Source organism: Serpula lacrymans, assembly GCF_000218685.1.
Source record: "Serpula lacrymans var. lacrymans S7.9 unplaced genomic scaffold SERLAscaffold_20, whole genome shotgun sequence".
Classification (NCBI taxonomy): Eukaryota; Fungi; Basidiomycota; class Agaricomycetes; order Boletales; family Serpulaceae; genus Serpula; species Serpula lacrymans.
In genome coordinates this window covers 437,908-459,019 of record NW_006763309.1, presented here as the reverse complement: position 1 = coordinate 459,019, position 21,112 = coordinate 437,908, and the positions used below count along the sequence as shown (strand labels likewise).

General features: G+C 46.1%; 7 protein-coding genes across 7 annotated transcripts; 4 read left to right on the top strand and 3 right to left on the bottom strand.

Moving 5' to 3' along the window:
• Nucleotides 1–37: 37 nt before the first annotated feature.
• SERLADRAFT_480943 (uncharacterized protein) lies at nucleotides 38–1,703 on the top strand (the record flags this gene model as incomplete). Its single annotated transcript, XM_007324623.1, has 7 exons — nucleotides 38–146; nucleotides 194–310; nucleotides 367–652; nucleotides 702–781; nucleotides 849–980; nucleotides 1,039–1,265; nucleotides 1,331–1,703. 7 exons carry the CDS (start codon nucleotides 108–110, stop codon nucleotides 1,383–1,385), a joined length of 936 nt encoding a protein of 311 aa, XP_007324685.1.
• Nucleotides 1,704–6,952: 5,249 nt separating this feature from the next.
• Nucleotides 6,953–11,658, bottom strand: SERLADRAFT_418842 (uncharacterized protein; the record flags this gene model as incomplete). Its single annotated transcript, XM_007324622.1, has 22 exons — nucleotides 6,953–7,355; nucleotides 7,407–7,644; nucleotides 7,695–7,811; nucleotides 7,862–8,130; nucleotides 8,183–8,323; nucleotides 8,346–8,518; nucleotides 8,575–8,682; nucleotides 8,735–8,834; nucleotides 8,886–9,077; nucleotides 9,182–9,212; nucleotides 9,261–9,470; nucleotides 9,524–9,571; nucleotides 9,627–9,851; nucleotides 9,916–10,051; nucleotides 10,094–10,233; nucleotides 10,270–10,355; nucleotides 10,554–10,638; nucleotides 10,690–10,817; nucleotides 10,883–10,960; nucleotides 11,016–11,054; nucleotides 11,114–11,193; nucleotides 11,259–11,658. 22 exons carry the CDS (start codon nucleotides 11,656–11,658, stop codon nucleotides 6,993–6,995), a joined length of 3,387 nt encoding a protein of 1,128 aa, XP_007324684.1.
• A 458-nt stretch (nucleotides 11,659–12,116) lies between these two features.
• SERLADRAFT_412163 (uncharacterized protein) lies at nucleotides 12,117–12,965 on the bottom strand (the record flags this gene model as incomplete). Its single annotated transcript, XM_007324621.1, has 4 exons — nucleotides 12,117–12,308; nucleotides 12,364–12,527; nucleotides 12,578–12,693; nucleotides 12,751–12,965. 4 exons carry the CDS (start codon nucleotides 12,963–12,965, stop codon nucleotides 12,117–12,119), a joined length of 687 nt encoding a protein of 228 aa, XP_007324683.1.
• Nucleotides 12,966–14,210: 1,245 nt separating this feature from the next.
• SERLADRAFT_404075 (uncharacterized protein) lies at nucleotides 14,211–14,845 on the top strand (the record flags this gene model as incomplete). The annotated part of the gene is made up of 4 exons (XM_007324620.1): nucleotides 14,211–14,280; nucleotides 14,337–14,497; nucleotides 14,554–14,668; nucleotides 14,715–14,845. Coding segments are annotated over 2 exons (232 nt in total), but the record flags the coding sequence as incomplete, so codon positions are not given.
• A 121-nt stretch (nucleotides 14,846–14,966) lies between these two features.
• SERLADRAFT_480934 (uncharacterized protein) lies at nucleotides 14,967–16,943 on the bottom strand (the record flags this gene model as incomplete). The annotated part of the gene is made up of 9 exons (XM_007324619.1): nucleotides 14,967–15,148; nucleotides 15,217–15,438; nucleotides 15,504–15,614; nucleotides 15,671–15,767; nucleotides 15,819–15,989; nucleotides 16,067–16,121; nucleotides 16,183–16,270; nucleotides 16,327–16,610; nucleotides 16,676–16,943. The coding sequence occupies 8 exons, from the start codon at nucleotides 16,803–16,805 to the stop codon at nucleotides 15,355–15,357; spliced, it is 1,020 nt and encodes a 339-aa protein (XP_007324681.1).
• Nucleotides 16,944–18,528: 1,585 nt separating this feature from the next.
• SERLADRAFT_480928 (uncharacterized protein) lies at nucleotides 18,529–18,975 on the top strand (the record flags this gene model as incomplete). The annotated part of the gene is made up of 1 exon (XM_007324618.1): nucleotides 18,529–18,975. A coding segment is annotated over one exon (429 nt), but the record flags the coding sequence as incomplete, so codon positions are not given.
• Nucleotides 18,976–19,304: 329 nt separating this feature from the next.
• On the top strand, nucleotides 19,305–21,040 carry SERLADRAFT_480926 (uncharacterized protein; the record flags this gene model as incomplete). Its single annotated transcript, XM_007324617.1, has 3 exons — nucleotides 19,305–20,210; nucleotides 20,261–20,479; nucleotides 20,536–21,040. 3 exons carry the CDS (start codon nucleotides 19,362–19,364, stop codon nucleotides 20,791–20,793), a joined length of 1,326 nt encoding a protein of 441 aa, XP_007324679.1.
• Between the last annotated feature and the right edge of the window lie 72 nt (nucleotides 21,041–21,112).

The following is a 21,112-nucleotide window of genomic DNA, read 5'->3' as shown; positions in this document are numbered from 1 at the left end:
TAGAAGGTTTTGCCAAAGGGATGCAAATAACCCCTTCGGTTCTTTGAACTCGACCGACGACATATACACCACCTTGCCACTGACTGATTACCAAGACTTCAGTAAACATGGGTCGTCTTGCTGAAATGCAGAGAAAGCTCTTGGAGGTGTGTTTCACATTGATGCACTGAACTTTTCTCATCATATTTAATAGCAAATGATGGGACCGGAAGCCATGGGAGTTGCGAACGCCAACCTGGTTTGGTCAGATGAGAAAGTGTGCAGAAACTTCCTTTGTGGAACATGTCCACATGCTTTGTTCACAAATACAGTGCATATACCGATACTTTTTTTTCCTGCTTTGTCTTGCTGACTTATTGTCGACAGAAAATGGATCTCGGCGCCTGTCCCAAGTCTCATACAGAGAGACTGAAAACGGAATTTCTGGCCGCCAAAGAAGCGAATCCTAGTGATCCGGTTTTTAACAGGTTTCAGATGGAATACGAGTCAAACATATTCGCATTTGTGGATGAATGTGACAGGAGAATAAGGGCGGCACACAGAAGGTTGGAGAAGACCCCGGAAGAAAATGCGAAGACGACAAATTTGATGAGAGAAATTGCTGAAATTGAGCTCGCTATTCAAGGAGGCACAGAAAAGATCGAAGTTCTAGGTGAGTTTATACCCCACTGCAATCATCGGACGCTCATGTTAGGTCACAGGAGAGCAAGGAAAGGTGGACGAGTCTCTGAGGGAATTAGCTGCTATTGAAGCACTTAAAAGCGAGAAGTCTGAGAAAGAGGTCTGTTTGTCTAGTGGTTTATTTGATCTTGACCCTGTGTTTACCTCTTCCCATTTGAATTATTTAGCGAGAGCTCCAACAGCTCACAGACACTTCTGGAGCGTCTGGCCATCAGAAACTGCGTGTCTGTGATGTATGTGGTGCATACCTCTCAGTTCTGGATTCCGATCGCCGTCTTGCAGATCACTTCGGAGGCAAAGTGAGTGACTTACCGAGCCAAATGGGGCTGTGTATCCCTGTTGACCACTTTACTTCAGATGCACTTGGGTTATCACGAGTTGCGGAACATGTTGTCGAAGTTCCGAGAGGATCGTGAAAAACGTAAAATGGCACCTCCGCCATCGGCTCCTTCATTGACACCCGGATCTGCTCCTGGTGCACCTGCTCGTGCAGGCAGCGAAAGAGGAAGCGACTACCGATCCTCTCGTGACGAATATCGTGAACGTGACAGAGGATACGAACGGCATTCGACCTCGCGATACGAGTAAGTTCCCGTGGTTCTTTTACCGTTGTCACCACTTACGGGTGTTCGTACTCATGTCTTTCTAGTGATCGACGAAGAGATCGCGAGCGTTCGCGGTCACCTGGTCGAAGGAGGTACTGAGAGCACACCTGAGCCTTTTGATCAGAATTCTACTGGTGTCATGTAATCGCTTGTCAAAATGCCCTATAACTTTTGTCAATTGTGCTATTGGCTAGCCCTGAAGGCAGGTGCAGTTGGTGTACGCTCTTGGGGATACTTCGGTTCTGGAGTATGACTATTAAGTGTACATCGAGGACCTATATACGCTGTTGTGAACTTTTATACGCGATGATGAGCAATTATGTCTTGTCAGATGATATGACGTTTATGCCGTAACTATAACTCATGTTGAGACTGAAGGTATACATGCGTTGGATGTGAAATATATAGGATACATGTCACAGGTTGGTTTTTGACTCGAATTTCATTTCCGTCGATACCTAAACCAGTCAGGAAATGGAAACAATACCGACCCATCAAGGATCTTTGACATATGAGGCGCGGTGCTAGTATGAGGAAACAGTACAGCCTTACAAGGTCAAACGTGATAAGAACTTACCTTGTGCAGGGTTCTTGAATCAAGACCGCATTGGACCGTCAACAGAAACCAAGGACAAACCTGAAACTACCGGGTACGAGAACGTCGTAATTGATGAGCACTAATCCGCTTTTATAAACATCAGATACTATACAGCCATTGGGACGAATTGGGATCCGGACTAATGGCTGTTTAGCGTTTGTGGATTGGCAAGAGTGAGACCGACAAGCGTCCGTGTACATGATCCGCTGAAGATATAGAAAGAGGACATAATTCTTGTGCAGAATGCTTATCCATTGTGCCTATCAGCTGATAGCTGCCGCGATGAGGAAACGGACAAAGAGCTGGGAATTCGGCAGAAAACAGCTTTAGGGTTTTCGATAAGATCGGGCTGAGTTGGAAAGGCTGCCGACGGTCGGCGTGAGGACAAAAGTCGCGACGGAGATCCCAGATTGGATATTATTCAATTTACGCAAAATATTCTGAATATTTGTGGATATTTGGGACCAGAGGACGTCAAATATACATGTGACAGAATAGTGTGACGCCTGCAGGCATCTTGCATGTTCTTGTGCAGCTCCTCCTTTCATCCTGTTTTATTTTTTCTTTATCGTTGCAGGATATCTCTTCGGAAAACGAAAGCTGCAGGCTCAGGGTAACCAAAAGGTACCAGCAAGCCCAAGCTCTGGAGCCCACCTACGCCTGGTGTGCTCATCAGCAAGTCTCGCTAAGACAGTCCTTTTCTCTCAATAAACTCGGGTGCTGTTACATTTCGGGAGAAATATTGCAATCTTTGTGCTAGCAAACCTGCTGGCTTTCCTGCCTCCATTTCTCCTCGTGTCTTGCGATATATCGTCAGCGCCAGCCCTTTCTTATCCTCGTATCTCCGGTTCGATTTCTTCTGATTCGAGTCACCATCTCGGTGCGCTTCCCAGTTCTCTCCTTTGGGCCAGAACACCTTGTGGTATTGATTCTCTGCGCGGTTACGCAGCCGCCTCTTTCTAGGCAACCACCGCGATCGAATGATCTCTTCAATGGAGAGACAGGACGTAAATACGTCTATGGACACATCCCTTCATCAGCAACAGCCCGGTGACTTCTCAACTAACTTTACATCACTTGCTTCCCACCCCGATGAATCACTATCACAGAATTCTGCCGCACACATTGTACACAACATACATTCACTCTTCCCGCTCAAAGTGGATTCTGCAAATACAAATCCTTCTTCCTTGCATGTTTCATTGTCAGACTCATCTACTTCCCCCACCACTATATCTGCCATGGATACGTCAAACGCGACCAATTCCGCTCGCGCTCCTGCTCCAGGCTTTCTTCCTGACTTCCCCCCGCAGAATATGTCTTTTGGCTTGCCCCGCTACGACAGTCATTTGACTATAAACTCGTCCCCAAGTACTACGTCAACATCCAGTAACCCGTCTTCTGTCATCCACGGAGTGGCGTCAGCGTACTCTATGCCTGGAGGCTCCTCCATGGCGTCGGTCATGGGTATGACTCCACATGCCCAACTGGAATCGTCGGTGTCACCCAGCAATGTGGCGAGCTCGAACTCTGAGATAGGGTTCTCCCCTTTACGTAGCGGACCTCCAACTTCCAGTCACGATAACAGCTTCATTTTTCCTCCTCCGGACATGAGTAATGGCCTCCTGGGAAGAAAAGAAGAGTCTCCGGACCTACCAGGCGACTCCCACCTCATGGTTGTAGGGGATATGTTAAAGAAGTAAAATTTCTATTCTCATCGTTTCATATATTTTGCTGAATATCATATATGTATATTAGCATAGCTCACACTGCGCATTCGGCAAGTGCAGCCTGCTCTATGGGACAAAGTACAGAGGCAGGTGAAAGAATTGACGAGCTCAGGAAGACGATAGCTCTGGTGTCAGAGCTTATCGCTGCGACGCAGATAACAGACCCCCCCTCCTCCTTACAGAGGAAACCTTCTCGTCGTTACTCAGGGGTTAGTTCGAATGCTAGTATCTCACCTCCTACTCTTTCAGGCTCCGTTAGTGCTGTACAAGAGCATCACTCATTCTCTCTGCAATACCCAAATCCTGGTACAGAGACAACGGCTATGGATATTCAATCCAACCTAGATCCCACAGATATGTCGCGGAAACGCTGCGCTTCATCCTTAGTTGGCGACCGAGTCATCAAAGCTCTGAAACTTGAACCATCCGAAGATACACCCCTCCATGTTTCTTTACCTAACATTCCTCCTTCCATATCAAGTCACCAGTCATTTCCATCCGCTCTTTCCGTCGCAGTACCAACGGCAGTTGACACACGCTCTATCCCCACTTTCGCACCATCTAACCCTCCGTCTGAACCATCATCACGTCCTACAAGCTCTGCTGGTTTAGGAGCATTCAATATGTTATCTCAACCGCTACCTGCCGCATCTCACCCGAACTTAACATTTGCTCACCCAATCGGGTCTTCAGCACCTTCGCCGCCCGACTTTAATTCGACTTCGCCTAATCTATCGACACCTATCAATCACCTTGGTCCATTTCATCCACCTCCCCCTATTGTGCGTTCCTCATGGTCAGATGGGCCGACAACTTTACCTCATCGGCCCCATCATCAACACACGCTCTCTGGGAGTGCACTCGGTGCCAATATAAACCTTCATAGTATGGGCAACTCCGCGCCAGGATCATTGCCGTTCACTGCCTCAGGAACGTATGGCTCACCTCCATCCTCACAGTCACGACCAAGCGCTGGTGCGGCGATTAGTCCACCACTCGGCCGTGTCTCACGTTCCAGCTCGTTTACAAACGGTAGTACGAACCCATTTGCCTTCGGGTTCCCTGACGTTACCTCCGTATCCGGGACATTGGATTTCTTGCAGTCACGTCCTATGCCCCCTTCGTACTCGGCACCGCACAGCCCGTCTTCATCACAGGATGGCGATTATGATAATGAACATGAGTCGGATGGAGGTGGAGACCAATCACAGGCGCAAACACCTGAATCATCGTCAGGTCATGGACCTAGAAATGGTACGCATAGCAACAATTCCTTTATGTCGCACCCAACAGCTAGTCATGTTGGGAATATGCATACACTTGCATCACACAACTCTGCAGAAAATGTCTCTGGTTCTGCGTCAAACCACGGCAACGAAGTACCACAGGAGTATAGAACAGAAGTGGATCGTATCTTTTTTGATTTTTTGAATAAGATATGCTCCAACTGTAAGGCACCTAGTTATTTGCCCAGTCCTTTGCAGATCTGACAAGTCTATACCGTAGTGGATGCCACTGATGCTAAAGGTGAACCTATACATCAGACCCTGATGGCCAAAAAAATGCAACGTCTGGACGAATCACCCGATTTCAGGCCGTTCAAGTTCAGGATACAAGCCTTCACAAACGCTTTTTTGGAAGAAGTAAGTGCACTACGTTGTCCCTCTATGAAACCATATTAAAGTGCCCACTTAGTTGGCTATGCAAGGTTATCCTGAAGAAAAGATTCCCATGAAAAAGGCAAATCTCACCTTCATGTTATTGCATTCCGGAACTAATCCGTAGTCATTTATATCCAGATCCGTAATTACTTGTGGAGTCAACCATACATCTCACGCTTCAATGAAGATGGGAAAAAAGCCAAGTCAAAGGGGAACCATATATGGAACATAGACGCAAAAAAACATCCCGATGGTGGGTGGACCTTCCGCCCATTCCATCGTAGGCTTGCAGGATCACCACCTGGCGTGGCTTATGTGGGCCTACGTTGGTCGTGGACCCCGCGCATTTGGGATCCTCAAGCATCCAGGGCAAACCTTCCCGTTACGTACAGCTCACCGTCACTTCCTTCATGGCTCTCATGGGAAGATGATGTATTATGTGGAACGCCAACCCCTGACGCTGAGAATTGTGATATTTTCGTCGAAGCTAGGGTGGGTTTTGTTGCCTGAGTTTGATTGACCATATCAAGATGACATTCTTTTAGTTTGTGCAGGATGGACAAGAGGAGCTCCTCTCTCAGTGTTTGCATCTTAATATCGCTCCTATGTCTACGCTTGATACTTCGTTTTCTGCATCACGACGAGGTTCATTAACTAGTGATATTCCAAGACCTCGTCGGGTTGCAAGTGATTCTGTAGTGCCCCAATCAACGTCCCCAAGGTGCGAAATAAGGAGAAGAAAATATGCTCACAGCGCTTATATTCTACCACAGATCATTACGGACGCAGAATGGCGGCAATCTTTTGTCTCCTATTGCTGCTCAAGATGCCCAGGTTATACAGGTATTGGCTACAGCTGCTCAGCGTGTAGCTCAAGAGGCGCAATCTCAAGTGGTTGCGTCTCGGACGCCAAGTGAACCTGGCCCTGAATTACAGGCGCTTGCCAAACAACAGCACGTTCTCACTGTTACAGCGCAGGCATTTGACCAAGAAGTGACTGGCCAACGCTCAGAAGGTTCCGCCCAAAACTCCAACGTACTGGCCGCAGCTGCTCAACAGGTCGTCTTTCAAGCCGCTCGTCAAGTAGCAGCAGATCGGTCTGCCGCAGCTGCTATACAAATGTCTGTTGGCATTTCTCCCTCGACAAATTCCACTCAGGTTACGGTGAACGAAGTTTCTGTTGCAACACAGACAGCGGTTGCACAAGCCGTTGAAATAACGGGGCCGCTGTCTAGTGAAGTGGATGTTCTCATGACTGCCAGTTCTCTTTTGCAGCAACAAACTCGAGCATCGGTTTCCCCACCTCCAGGCACACTTGATCCCTCTCAGCTTGGCATGCCTATGTTAGACTCTGTTCGATCTCATTCTACTGGCAATTTACCACCATTTTCCATGGGTCCATCTACTGCGGCTGTAACTTTTCCTCCTTCAGTGCCTTCCGCTGGTATATCGGAATATGCGTCTCATATTTAAGGTCTTCTTTTTTCGTAGCGCTTCTTGGAATATCGACGGTAGTATAATATCGGGACTTTTGGCGTGTTATTTGGTTTCATTGCTTCGCTTATTTACTTTTTTTTGCACGTTGTCACACTATCTCATCGCGTCTTAGAGAATCATCACGTTAACCTTTGCGGTTCTTCACCTGTAATAAGTGTTTGATTAAGCATTATATGTATCACCAATAAAACTCTCATTCATAAAAAATAATTAAGATATTCTAAGTAAAAGCTTCCGCACATATTTCGCAAACGACAGCGTCTGGATCATTGCAAAATGTGCAAGAAGGGCATGACTTGACATCAGTAACTAAAGGCGTTTGTTCTCGCTCCGAACTGCTAGACCTGTCTGTAGGCAGACCAGACAGTAGCGTACCGCCAAACCCTTTCTCTTCCGCGAAACCTCTTTTGGCCTCGCCGTTGGAGACGTTTAGGTTATTATCGTCTTCAAGTTCCTCTTGCAGATCTAATATATCATTGATGAGAATGCCAAGTGATTGGACTGTAGCTAGGTTATCCTGCAGTTCTTGACCTCGATAAAAAAGCCGCTGATAAATTGTGGGGATCTTCAGCTGTTCATATAACTACAGAAAATTCCATCAGTGTCGAGTTCGTTGGTGCGAACCTGTACTCACCATAATTTTGATCTCTTTCACGGTGGTCGACTTGTATATTGTAAGTCTCCTCGTCTCGCCGCGGTCTTTAGTTTGTCGGATACGTTTGGATTGCCTTACCCCGCTGAGCTTGCGAGGGCCCTTTGAGGCCATTTGTTCTTCAGAATCGAGCTGATCTACCTGCTTGCCTATTTTCGAGGCAGAGTCTCCAGGACCCAATACTCGAACAGTGAGCTCTGTCGCTTCGTAGTCCAATTGTCTGGGAAATGATGAGGAAGAGCGTTGTTATAGACTCTTGAATGTACGAACCTTTTCAAACGACATTCATCACAGACTGGGACATCATGGAAAAATCTAACTTCGGCATTGTTATGTGGACCTTCCACGATTCGCTTTTCCAGTATGATAGTAGGCCCGCAAGTGTATCTTTAAAGACCTTAAGTTATTGATTAGCTCGTAGAATATGAAGGACATACAGTTCCTCCAAGATATTCCATTCGCTACGTTGGACTACAGCGATGCAGTTGTCTAGATCACTTGGGCAGTTCGGATCAAAGACAAGTTTGCTATGGACACACAGAAACTGAGAATTGTCAACAGTCTTAGGTCGTACAACATCAGTGGGCTTGTTTAGCCACTGCCTCCATAGTCGAATGAATTGTGCGGGGACAATTGCACAAGGAACATTCTCTAAAAGAAGAGTGTTGCCTGTAAGAGCATTGTCGTGCATGTGTCTTAGTCTAGCCTAATGACATAAGAATGAGCATTGTTCTATCGATAGGATTCAAAATGCAAACCTTTTCATTCTCTACCCGTTTGCGAATTTCTCGTTTATCTTCTTTTGACATTTGTATTGAAGATTCACAAACAGAACATAGTTGTTCAGTAGTCGCCACAGGTTGCCATTGAGGAAACAAGTTCTGTAGTATCTCGCAAGCCTGCAACATTGGTCATTCTTACATTCTTATTACTTGTTATGATAGCACTTGCCTGAGCCGAAATACGGCGACGGGCGGTTACATTCAATGACAAACCTCCATGCTCGCATGTTACGTGAGCAATGAACTCGGGTGCATTGGGTGCCACATCACCCCGAAGGGAAGTATGCATCTTGGGCTTCGACAACCGCCAATCTTAAGCGCAGCAACGGATAAGTTTATATGGACAAAGATCAATGAGATGAAATTACCTTTCAGCCAGTTCTTCGATATCCAATAAGAAATCTGATCAAGTTCATTATCACACACTTCGTCGAATTGTGCAACGGCTTGAGGGTGTTCAATTTGATACAGTTTCTCTGAGGAATGACTTGAGCAATGACAGTTAGTGAAATAGCAATCCTAGAATACCTATGAAAATTTCCCGAACACATATTTCGCAAATATCTTTAGGATGTCGGGCAGATAGACGAGTTGGCTCGGCAGTAGCTTCTATTTGTTGAAATGCCGCCTAGCATAAATGTGAGAATTGTGTGCATGTACAAAAAGAAAAGGTACAAACAACGTTCATGCGTTTCATTCGGTGGGATTTTTGAGGATCAAGAGCATCATGTTTACAAAGTATATCTATAGGCGTATCGACTAAGATGACGCCATCATTGTCGAGTAGTGACTGTGGTGATGCCTCCTTCTGTTTGGTTATAGGCTTTGTTAGCCAAGTTTCCAGAACTTGACGACAAACAACGATGGAATTCTAGAAAGATTGTCAGACATGTCCCAGTAGCATAGCGATACAAGTACTTCGTCATATGTATCAATATTCCAAGACGAATAAATGTCTCTTCTAAAGTCTCGAACCTTGGCAAAATCGAGTTTTAGGTTATCCTCTCTGGCACTTAAGTTAAGTTACAGTTGACTGCTTGAGGAAAATTCTTACTTTGTAGCGAAGACTTTGCATGCTTCATCATGCTCGGCATTTAGAGTGTTGACGACATCCAGAGCTCGGGATGGAGGTGTCAAATTAAAGCTATCCTGATCTGATTCTGTGGTCGACGATGGTGCATCCATATCGGAGACATGACCAGATGCAACTACACCTCTTCGAGCATATATCAACATGTACGCATCCTTTGAAGAGAAAATGTCACTGGAAGCTATAGCGTCAAACCTTGCCTCGTTATAAGGTTACATGAAAGTTACCAGTTCTTTACGTCTTTAGGCCTGGCGCCATTGACCGCAGTTGGGACCCTAAAATAAGCCACGATAAATACAAAAATTATGCAGCCGTACGAATACGACCCACTCATTGAACTCGTCGTCAGTGCCATCGACTACTTTTCTTTTCTTCGCATTAGTCTTTGACATACGCGCTTTGCTAAGGTCCTCACTGAAACTCTTGTTAGAATATACACAATCACGAAGATAGAGTCTCGACATTCTGCCTTGTCCATTGACAATCAGCCCACGGTCCCCTAGTGACTCAAGCTTAGTCACAGTTTCGTCATCGAATTGGTACCACGTTTGTGTCCTTTGCGTTATCATTTTGTTGAGTATAACTGTCTGTATGATCTTCAGGGGGCCGAAACACTTACGTGACGTCGAAAACTTGTGCTTCGTAATGCCCATGATAAGCACTGGCACCTTTATGAAGTAACACCCCTCGTAAATCGTAGATATCTTGGCTGTCATCGCTAGTACTTTCTGAAGCCTTCCTCTTTGCAGCAGGGCCTACAAATTGAGCCATGTTCAAGGAAGCGGGGAACAATATACTGTGCTTCGACTTTTTACGCTCCATGTAGGAAATGTCGTACACAAAACGCAACAGGGAAAAGTGTAAAACAGGGGGTAGCCGTCGTAACTCGGTATATCGAGCTGCATCTTGAAGACTTGTGCAATTTGAACAAAGGTATCTGTGACACGAAAGTAGTTTAATTCAATGAAACTACCGCGATAAAAATTCGAACTTGTTATCACCGGTTAACTTCTCTGGTTGGAGAAGGCCCGCTATGCATCCTTCGAGCTTCGAGTTGTTCTGTGCATGAACGATGAGCGGGATGACATGCATGTAATTGAATGGCTATCACTTGGAAGTTTATCTCGATTTCCAAGAAATCTGTCACATGCTCAGATCCTTTGTGACACTTATCACAAATGGTCCCGTACACTTGTTGACCTTGAAACTGTCTGAAGCTCGTCATAAATACTTTATCAAAGATGCTACAACGATTACCTGATCTGAAACGAGCGACCTTAGCGACGGCGTAAGCTGTTTTTGGAATTCAAAGTCAAGATGTGACATAAACAGCTTTGAAAACCTAACGTCAAGTGAGATAATACGGCTTTGAAAGAAAGATGGGGCAACTGACTCTTGAGCATCTTGCTGCTCGGAGGTAGACAGCCTCAGACTTTCAACCAACTTGCTAGGGTTGAAAACTCTCTGCTTACTCTCCTGTAAAGCGGTAAAAGTTACTTGCAATTGAAAGATCGGTGAATCCTATTGGAAAATAACGACGACACATAATCAGCGCATCATAGTAAGAAGCACCGTCATCGACGCACCTCATATTCATGTTCAGTGTCTTGTGAAGGTTGACATTGATAGACCCCGCTGCGAAAGGCAAGGTCCCGAAACCATACCTAGATTAGAATGGTTGGTGATTCAAAGTGAGTGAATGATAAAGATTGGACTCACTTGCAAGAAAGCGTTTGCATAACATGTGGCTCCTAAGTTCTGCCGAAAGGTCAGAAAGCTGTTGGCGAGGGAACCAGGGCACCTGCCTTCAATCCTACAGGAAGATTCGAATCTCGGGCATCATAAGCTGGGTTTTCTCCGAGGTCGGAGAGCAGCAAGAAAGATCGTCTGGCCTTTTCTAGAAAAGAAAAGTATATTTATATTTTAGCGCGCATTTGTTGACCCATATATTATGAACTCTACCTTCATCTTCCCATTTTTCTTGACCGAGGTAATTCAAACAATTCGGGTTGCTTTTGCAAGCTCTGCTACTGCATTCCGCAACTTCTTCATCAGAAACGACGATCACATCTTCTGGCTCTCCATGAACTTGTTCCTCGTGTTTGGGGTGCTTGGGACCTTTGGAACGGTCTCTCTGATCAGGTGCGAATTTATTAGGACAGCATGGATTCTTGTTTCTTCTCGAAAGACCGCATGTCATCAAACGGTGCTCCATGGTGATGTGGGAAGGGTCTGAAACTTCTGTGCCCACCCAGCCCCATGCAGAAGACTCGTTCCCAACAAGCTTGCTTCGCTTGAGACGTTCGCCCGCAGCCAAACCTTTTGAAGATGGTGAGGGTCGTCGCCTCCGTTTTGGAGCCATGTCGAGTGCTTGGTAAAGGCGTAAACGTGATAGATAAGGATGGGCGAGAAAAGCTTAGAAATAGCCTGAACGTATGGCAACTTGCTTGAAGGGACTCGGAATGGCTGTTGAAGTCAGCGATGCAATAGCCGCTGAGCCCCTTACGTAACACATTTAAAGATCATTGTTCTCCAGAACAATGCAATGGCGTTCCCCACGCCTCCAGCTTTGCTTTGACAAAATCAAACATGGTTCGCTCAGAATCGCTCTGATATCTTTAAGAAAACAGTACAAGGACAGCAAATTTATTGACACAACGATAATGCGATAACACGATTGCGGAATAAGAGCAAGCAATAGCAGAGATAACAAATCCTCAAATATAACCGAAAACATTAGACTCAACTCGCCTTCCATCTCAAAACTCCTCTCTCTTGGTGCTCCACTTTCATCTTCTTCGATATCCCTTCAACGCTATTCTAAGTCGTAGACTCTCTTTGCGGTGTGTCCGCTTCCTTGGGAGGAGACGAGTCATCGAACAAGATCAAGCCTTCCCCAGGGTACCGATCGCTACTATCAGTACTTCTTGTGCTGACCGTTCGATAGTTGTTGGGATGAGTTGTTCGCGGGCGGGTCGGGCTAGGGTAAAATGCTTGTCGCAACGAGGGGCTCTACGTGCGTAAATCGTTTGGGGTGTCTCACCTTCACATCTTCAGAGGAACTCACCATGCGATCAAGCTTGGCTTCCATTTTTTTCATAATTGGGCTAGGACTTGGACTAGGTGTCAGCGTTGCTGCAGCAGGCACAACTCGTCGTTTTGGTGCGATAGCTTTCTGTGCGGACTTCGACTCTTTCTCGTCGGGCATTATACCTTGCGCTTGGAGAAATTCTGAGATATACCGTGAGTACCATAAAATCTGGCTAAAATGGTCGGCATACCTCGTGGTCTGTATCGGAAAACGAAAGTAACGTAGGAACGATTGTTGTCTTCGTCATAAGGCTTGACTTGCCAGGTCGTGGGATGTTGCTCGAACGTCTTTCTCTCATCACCGTACCTTCAATCAACCGTGCAGTGTAAGTACAGTTTACCTGCGAAGCTTGGATTGTGGCACCTAACGCAAACTCCTCCAATTTGGTTTCGACTTTGGTTGGAGTCTGGGATACTCAACGCTTTGTTCGCAGGGCGATTTCCACAGAGATGAACCCGTTTGACCTTGAGAACAATCATACCGACATCTCTGTTGGCCTCTTCGGGCCTGCCGGTTTCTTCATAGAGAGCTGAGTGGTGCTTCTCCGAAAAGTGGAACATACTCACCACTATTGTCATGTCTTGCAAACACAAATGGTCTCTCGGTTAGATCACCCGTCCTGATACCTTCCCTCGATGCACTACCCTCTCCGAACAAAAACCGCCCCGGAACTGTGAAGCCATCGAGAATTATGAAAGCGCAAGATGTGACTTTGGACCCTTCATCACTCCAGTGAACCGCAAAGGTCTTGGGGTGGTTTGGTAAGCCCTGATGCCAATAGCGTCAATAATTAAGGTCTACCTTTCCTGGTTCACAAGGTATCCAGCAAGATACTCGATGGGCTTTCGAGTCGACAGCAACCAAATGTTCTTCTATAGATGTGCCTTCGGATACAATCCAGGCAGAGTAACCGCGATGTGTGAGCATTCGATTGACGTTAAGAGGAGATGTAGAACAGAAACAGTGTACACCTGAAGCCACGTTTAAGTAAATCTTCAGTTTATATGGTTTAAGGATGTGGCTCAAAGAAAACACTAACTGGAAGTATGCGACCGTACAAACGGCAGATCGGACTCGGAGCACTAGCACTTTCGGTTAACTCCTGGGTGACAAAACTCGCCAAAAATAAGCTCCCTTCAACTGCACTGGAAGATGAATTGCAAGGCTGAGGATAGAGGATAGAAAACTAATAACACATAGTCAAGTTCTAGCTTGACGAACAAGGCGATCCAGTCTCCAGACGATGTAAGTGTAGGACACTATAAAACTTGACAGCAAGTTGAAAACTCACGTGCATTGACACGATCATGTGAATTCCACGTGACTTACTTTGCTCATTTTAGAGCCGAGCAACACCCAGAACTCCGTTACGGTCCACATTTCTTTGCCTTTCACCCATCATGCCCCCCAAAGGAAAAGCAAAACGCAAAGCGCCTTTGTCTGATGACGAAGAGACATCACAAACGCGCTCTTCAAAGAAGACGAAAAAAGATGAGCCTGAACCCTCAAAAGAAACGTCAATAGCCCCCAATGGTCAACCAACCAATAAAGTGCTACCAGTGACTATCACATTTCCTCCCTCCTCAGAAGGACATTTGAAGCTTGCAACATGGAATATCTGTGGACTAGCAGCAAGTCAGAAAAAGGTTAGTATGTGGATTATGACTGGTATCAAAGTTCATACGAATTCGCCATGAAAGGGGTTTCGATATTACATTGAGGCTGAAGATCCTGACATCCTTGTCCTAACGGAGACAAAGGTTGTGACCTATATCGTGCACCACAATCTGAAATGTTTATATCTTGTTAAGGTGAATGATATCCCGGTGGATCCATCATTGAAAGCACGGTTTCCTTTTCAAACCTGGTCAATATCTGCAAAGAAAACATATTGTCAGCTCTCATTCATACATGTACCACCTATTCTCAGTGACTAAACGAATATGTAGCTGGGACTGCGATCCTCTCGAAACATAAACCATTGTCAGTAGATATGACTCTTCCTGGGCATCCAGATCCAGATCAGGTAAAGGGCCGGATTATAACCCTTGAATTCGAGGGTTGTTACTTAATTGCCACTTATGTGGTAAATGCTGGGCAAGGTCTAAAGGTAAGTGTATTTTCTTCTTAGCAAGAGCCTAAACGCGATTCAACTACTTGTCAAAGACATTGGATGCAAAGAATGTGTGGAACCATCATTTCGAAGTTTATATTCGCGATTTGGACAAGAAGAAACCCGTAATATGGATGGGTGACTTAAATGTGGCACCAACAGCAATAGGTAAGTCCTTGCTATAACATCGCTCTCGCTGCTAATACCTAGGTAGATCTGGCAAATGCAAAGTCGAATTGGAATAAAACGCCCGGTTACACCAAGGATGAAACTGAAGCTTTTGCACGAATTCTTAACCCTCCTGAATCTGCTGTGGACGCTGGGAAATTCGTCGATGTTTGGAGGCACAATCACCCGGAGGATCGTCATTATACCTACTTTTCATACCGCTTTAATTGCAGGACCAAAGGAATTGGCTGGAGACTTGATACATGTAGGTCGCTCAAACTTAGATGTGCAGTATTAGATGTGCAGTATACGCTAACTATTTTACTCTGTCCAAACATAACAGTTGTGCTCAGTCAGCGTCTTACCGAACACGTCAAGATGTGCGAGATCCGCAGCGAAATATACGGCGCCTCTGACCATGTTCCAGTAGTTATGGAGCTCGCGAGTTCAGCTGTGCTTGTGCCTTCAAGTTAGCGCATTCTGTATTGCCTCCCGCAAAATACTAGTGAGTACATGGCATACAGTACTCTAAGAATTTATATACATACTTAACGTTCAATAAATACAAACATAGCATGTGTGTAATCATCACCCACATAAAGTACTTAGCGATGAGTGAATTCTGCATATTATACACATGTTGTGACTTGGGGTGTTTATACAATTCATTCCCGCTGCTTGCGTAGCTAATACTCTCCAAATCTGACATGCCCTGTTTGCTGTGCGTGTTCTCTTGCACCTTTCTCTCCTTTCAGGCCTTGACCACAATCCTGATTACATGGTCAGGAGTTTGTTAGCACGGCGAACATATCAACATGATGCTGAGAAAAGATACCTGGCATTTGAGATCAAAGGTAGAAGTGTTCGTGAATGCCCTCTTGGAACGTAGGATATCTACAAGCTTCTTCGCAGCTCCTAGAATTGGATCTTGGGCATCTGCAGCAACCTATATGATTTTTGTTTAGTGCACAGGAAATGTGTGTGAAAGGTCTCTACGCATACAATAGGGAATACCGTCTGATGCCATTCTGGTGGTGCATCTTCCATAGGCGACAAAGATGCAGCATCGTAGTGGATGCCGGAATACACCAGGATACAACTGTACATGATGCATGAGTACATAAGTCCCGGTTTCTGGACAATTACTGACCGATTTCCTGATTGCATGTCTGTGGGAGGCTCGAATCGATCAATCCGACCAGTTTCCACGTCGACAGAAGCTATTTCCGTGGCATAATGTTTGGCAAGGACCGACAATTCGATGGCGCCGCCCCAGGTGGATGGTTTAAGGATGGTTGCGATATATTGGTCGCGAGGACAGCTATCAGATATGTCAAAGGAAAGTCAGGACTATGCGAGCATTATCCAGTTACTTGGATATATGCAAATTTTGCATACCCCAGAATAGCTTCGCTGTATGTTTCCATATCACTTCGTATGCCATCGGCGACAACTACGGATACGCAATGCACAGTTTAACTTCCACTCGACGGGTATTGTCTACATATCCTTACTTTTGCGGACGTGGGTGGCTTTAGCGATGTCTTGCTCGAACACAATGGCGACCGATGAGAAAAGACATGAATTGTCATCTGGTACGACCTAAAGATGTGCGTTATAATCCCTAGAGAATAATCGAGATTGGATTATATGCGCACTCTATGAATCAGGAAACCGCCATCAGTGGCGACAGAGTCGGGACCGGTCGCTTTCGAAGATATCTGTGGCTGCTGAGAGACCGTTTCTGGCCTTGGTGAGATACCCGAAACCAGCTTTGAGCCAGAGGATATAGCATCGGACCTGCCGGTTGTCGTTGCGGAAGATTGAACGGTAAAGCCTGCCTTCCTACTAACAATGACTTGATCTCCTGCTTTCAATCCCAGGCTTGAAAGAGGAAGTTCGGGGACGATAACATGAGCTCGTGGTGGATATCCCGATTTGACTAGGGATAGTGTAGGTTAGACGTTTCCAACTCATCGGAGCGACTTGTCAGATGATAAGACATACTCTCTTGCTGATAATGAGGTATTCCAGACAGTTTGTATATCTCCTCCTGCAGTCCTTCCACGGTTGAAGTGCTCAGATCAAGCTGAATAGTAGATACACCCTCAGGATGCCGTAGTCGAAGAGGCGCCATTATCAAAACCTGATTATGATTTGATTAGAGATGATCTGCAATCTCCGAGTTGTGATGGTGAAGGAATCAGAGCCTAAGAAACAAGTCTTCATGTATACAAAAGAACATAACCACGGTGGATTACTTACAGAGAGCTATATAGTCGCCACAGTGCAAATACAGATACACAGCCCTACCTTTCGCCGAGAGTAAAACGCTTAGCGCCTGAATGTTGTGCACCAGTCGCGTTCCACACCTGAGTGGGGCATACATACTACCCGCTATTTGTTGGCCATCGCGTCCAAGTATAACAGCGTGAACTAATATTTCTCGGTCGGGGATAAGGATTATCTAGACAAGTTTTATCTAGCGCGTTGGTGACCACAGGGGACATGGACCTATTCAACAATTTGAGGTGCGTTTTTATGCGGCGTTCTGTTGGCTTCACAATCATGGTCTCACCTTTTCACGATATACTTGAATACGAAAAGTGATCCTTTTGAGTCTCAGCCAACACAAATCTTGCAGAATGTGCTTCCCAGCAGATCCAAGGTCACGGCTGTGGACTCAGGACGCGTGGGGCGGTCGAAGGATGGTGTTTCCAACAGACCAGAAAACGACATTAATGAAACGCAGGAGTTTTCATCTGACTCTATGATACCGCCAATAAGAAATATTGCTCCAAAATATCGATTCCATGGTTTAGCGGGAACGCAAAGTCAGAATGAGCGTGTAGCACAACCTGACCACAGTGGCGCACGGAAAGGATCTGGGTTAACATCGAGCAAGAGTAGACACGAAGCACCCACGCGACCTGGATCATCATCGCCCCCCAGCATAACGTCACTTCATGAAACTTCTATACGCCACGAACGGCCTGTCTCGACTAGTAACACAAAGGATCCTCAAAGGAAACATTATGGTAAGTGGTCAACAAAGGATCATCGTTGTTCTACAGTAAATTTGCCACTAGATTCAAAAGTTGCTCCTCCCCACTTGTCTCGTTCAATCGAGAAGAATCAACCTATCCCTATCACTAACCTCAAATCTATGGCAGCTCCTACCACCCGATACCCTAATAGTCCTCCACCTTCTTCGTCTCAGGATTCTTTTGGTGGTGCTGTGTCACAAGATGACGAAAAATATTTTCTTGCCTCTAATAAGCAGTTCAATGTGCCACTCTCCGACCTTGGAACAGTGTCAACGCAAGGGGCTCCTATTGCAGAAGAAACTACGTCTGGACCCCAAGAAGAGATGTCCTTCATGAGCGCTGCAATGCTAGCTTATTCTGCAGAGAAGGCCCGCGAGTCTACTACTCACTCTTCTAATGCCGACGCCACCAAAATCGCCGGTACTCCCTCCTATTCAGCGAGTTCCTCAGAGTCGTCGCAATTCTCACAGTTTGCGCAATCTCAGTCTAGGAATGACTTCTTTCATGATCAGTCTTATAGTGATAGCAGAAATCATGACCACCAGGAATCGACACAGACGTTCGAATTTAGCCAGCTCAACTCATCCTACGAGAGGCTTCTCGATCGGGAATCGAGCCATGGTGATATTCAAAGAGATTCTGAGCCCACTCAGCCATCCGAACCACTTCAAGACACGCAGCCCACGGAGCTACCTGCTACTCAACCTGACGATGTCGAACCCAACGTCGAGGACAACGCAATTCCTGGAGGTAGTCACATGGCCTCGTCCCATTTAACTCCCGCTGCGATCCCAACTGTAGCCTCCAGTGCTCCACGTAGTATATTTTCCATGGTGAATCCAGATAAGAAGTGGCGGCTGGATCGTATGTTAAAGGAGCACGGGGATAAGGGTAAAGTTCCACCTCCTTCTCGTAGCGCAGACACACAATGTGTTCCATCATTCGACGCTACAGCTGAAGTCGTTGTTCAAAGCTCTGGTCCTAATGACGCTCACGAACTTAATGCAGACGAGGGAAATCAGCCAATAACAAATCACCGACCTCGCCGAATTCACGTACACAGCGATACAACGGAGATTATCCCCGATTCTGAACCAACCCGTGCAGAACAACAAGCATCCACTCCTACACATCGCTCGCAGCCCAAGGTTCAAACTCCAGTGAAACGGCAGGTGCCTCAAGGGAAAAGTCGTATGAATTCTCCACCAGGAGAGGTTGTGGACGATTCTTTTGAGCCAACAAATACTGTTGAAGAAGAGACCCAGGATGAAGATGAGACAGAAGTACCACTTGCTGCCGTTCTTTCAGCAAAGCGCAGTCGGGCTGTGAAAAAGGTCCCAGAGAAAGTGCCTTCCCGAGGAGCTGGACCAGGGCATGCAGCGGTATCTAATCAGCATCATGGCCACTCTGGTGTTAACAATCGCGAGAAATCTGCACCTGTTACAGACGACGAAGAGGAGGAGGAGGAAGAGGAGGAAGACAACTTTGAGCCCACAGCTGATGATGATATGGATGTCGATTCACCAAAGCAAGAGATAGATGTAGGTTCTCGCAAACGCAAACGTGGGGCAGACGCTAAGCCATTACGGGCTGCTTCAAGGGCTTCGACAAGGACCAGTAAACAATCTGTCACTCCAGCTCCATCAATGCGACCTGCCAAACGGTTGCGGTCAGTAGCATCAGCAAGTCGAACGATGTCTGAACCTCCGACACGTGTATTCGCGTTGTGGAAGCAGGATGGACATTACTACTCTGGTACTGTCCATTCCTTGCAAAGTCCGTCATCTACGCGTTATTTGGTTAAATTCGACGACAACACCGAGGACGTGGTAGATATCACACGAATGCGCCGTTGCCAGCTAAAGGTTGGCGATAATGTCATTATGGTTGAAGGAGGTCTCAGAGGAAAAGTGACTTACGCCGATGGACTTGAAACCGAAGGTGTGGTTCGCGTTGAAGTTGACAATGGGTCCAAAGTCATCACTTCAGAAGTCGAAACCGCCGACATCAGAATCGCCAGCCGAACGCTCGCAAGCCAATGGAAAGATCGGATGCTCTCTGCAGAGTTGATCGTCGCCATGGTCAAACCTAAACCAATCAAAGCAACTCCTTCGCCATCTAAGGTGTCTATTCAGAGCACCACGTCTACCAAAAGCGAAAGCAAAGTACTGGCCAAGACAGGCTTAGTGGTTACTCTTAGTGCTACCAACTCCAATCGGGATGCAGACAGAGACACCGTCACGAGCTTGATCAAGAGTCATGGCGGGGTTGTTATCGAGGAATGGTCGAACATCTTTCTTATGAATGGCACGCATAGCCAGGGCAACAAGCGTTGGGTCGCTTTGAAGGACGATATCCGTTGGAATCCGAAATATGGCATAGAACGTGTTTTCCTCCTGTCTGATGATGCAAATCAAAAGCCAAAATTTCTCATTGCTCTTGCTCTGGGGATTCCATGTATCTCTTTTGATTGGCTTCTTCGAGGCCTCAAAATGGTAAGAACATTTGCTATCTTATCTATTTAGATTCCAGCTGATGTCCCCAGGGAGGGGAAAGAGAGAAGGAATGGCAGTCGTATTTGCTTCCTGCAGGTTTCTCTGAAGTTCTGCACGCACGGGTGTCACAACTTATAGATATGGACTGGGGCAACAGTCCCGAGCATCTGAGCGAAATCATGTACAACCCAGTGGCTTCAAAGTTGTTCAGCCTCAAATCGGTCGTATGTGTTGGTGCTGACTTTGTGCCGTTGCCAAGAGCCAAGAAGGTATGCCAATTAACCCTGACATTTCATGTCCTGTACTGACGTATCCCCTCCGACAGGTCAACTCAGATGCAGAACGAGCTAAAGAAGCAAGTCGGACGGTACCCTATATTATACTTGCCATGGGAGCGGACCGTGTGGAGGCTGTGTCCGACATTAAATACGCCTCGAAAAGCGATTTGGCCTCTTTTGATTATGTTGTCGTTAAAGACAATGGCGAAGCGGGCGTGTCCCTACGCCAGGACGGTGTGAAACTCGTTCACCTCTCATGGGTGAAAGATTGCCTTATTGCAGGAAGATTGTTGTCCATGCACTAATAGGCTAATGACGATCCTTGATACCTAAAGATGGTATATCCAGCCTTCAGTTACACCCAAATTTTACGGACATCTACCCCACGACCTTGAAAATTACTGACACTATCTTATTGATAACTGCATAGTGATGTACACTTTTGAATTTGCTTTCCTCGTTCTTGAAGTTCTCCACGTAATGTATATGCATCTTGTCTATGTAATTCCAGTTCCAAAATCTTGAACATTATATTTTGTCACTGTAGGCAAATTTATTCTTGAAACTCGAAGTTGCAATTGGTGCGTGAAAGGGTAAGATCTGTATAAGACCCCAGTCACCCAA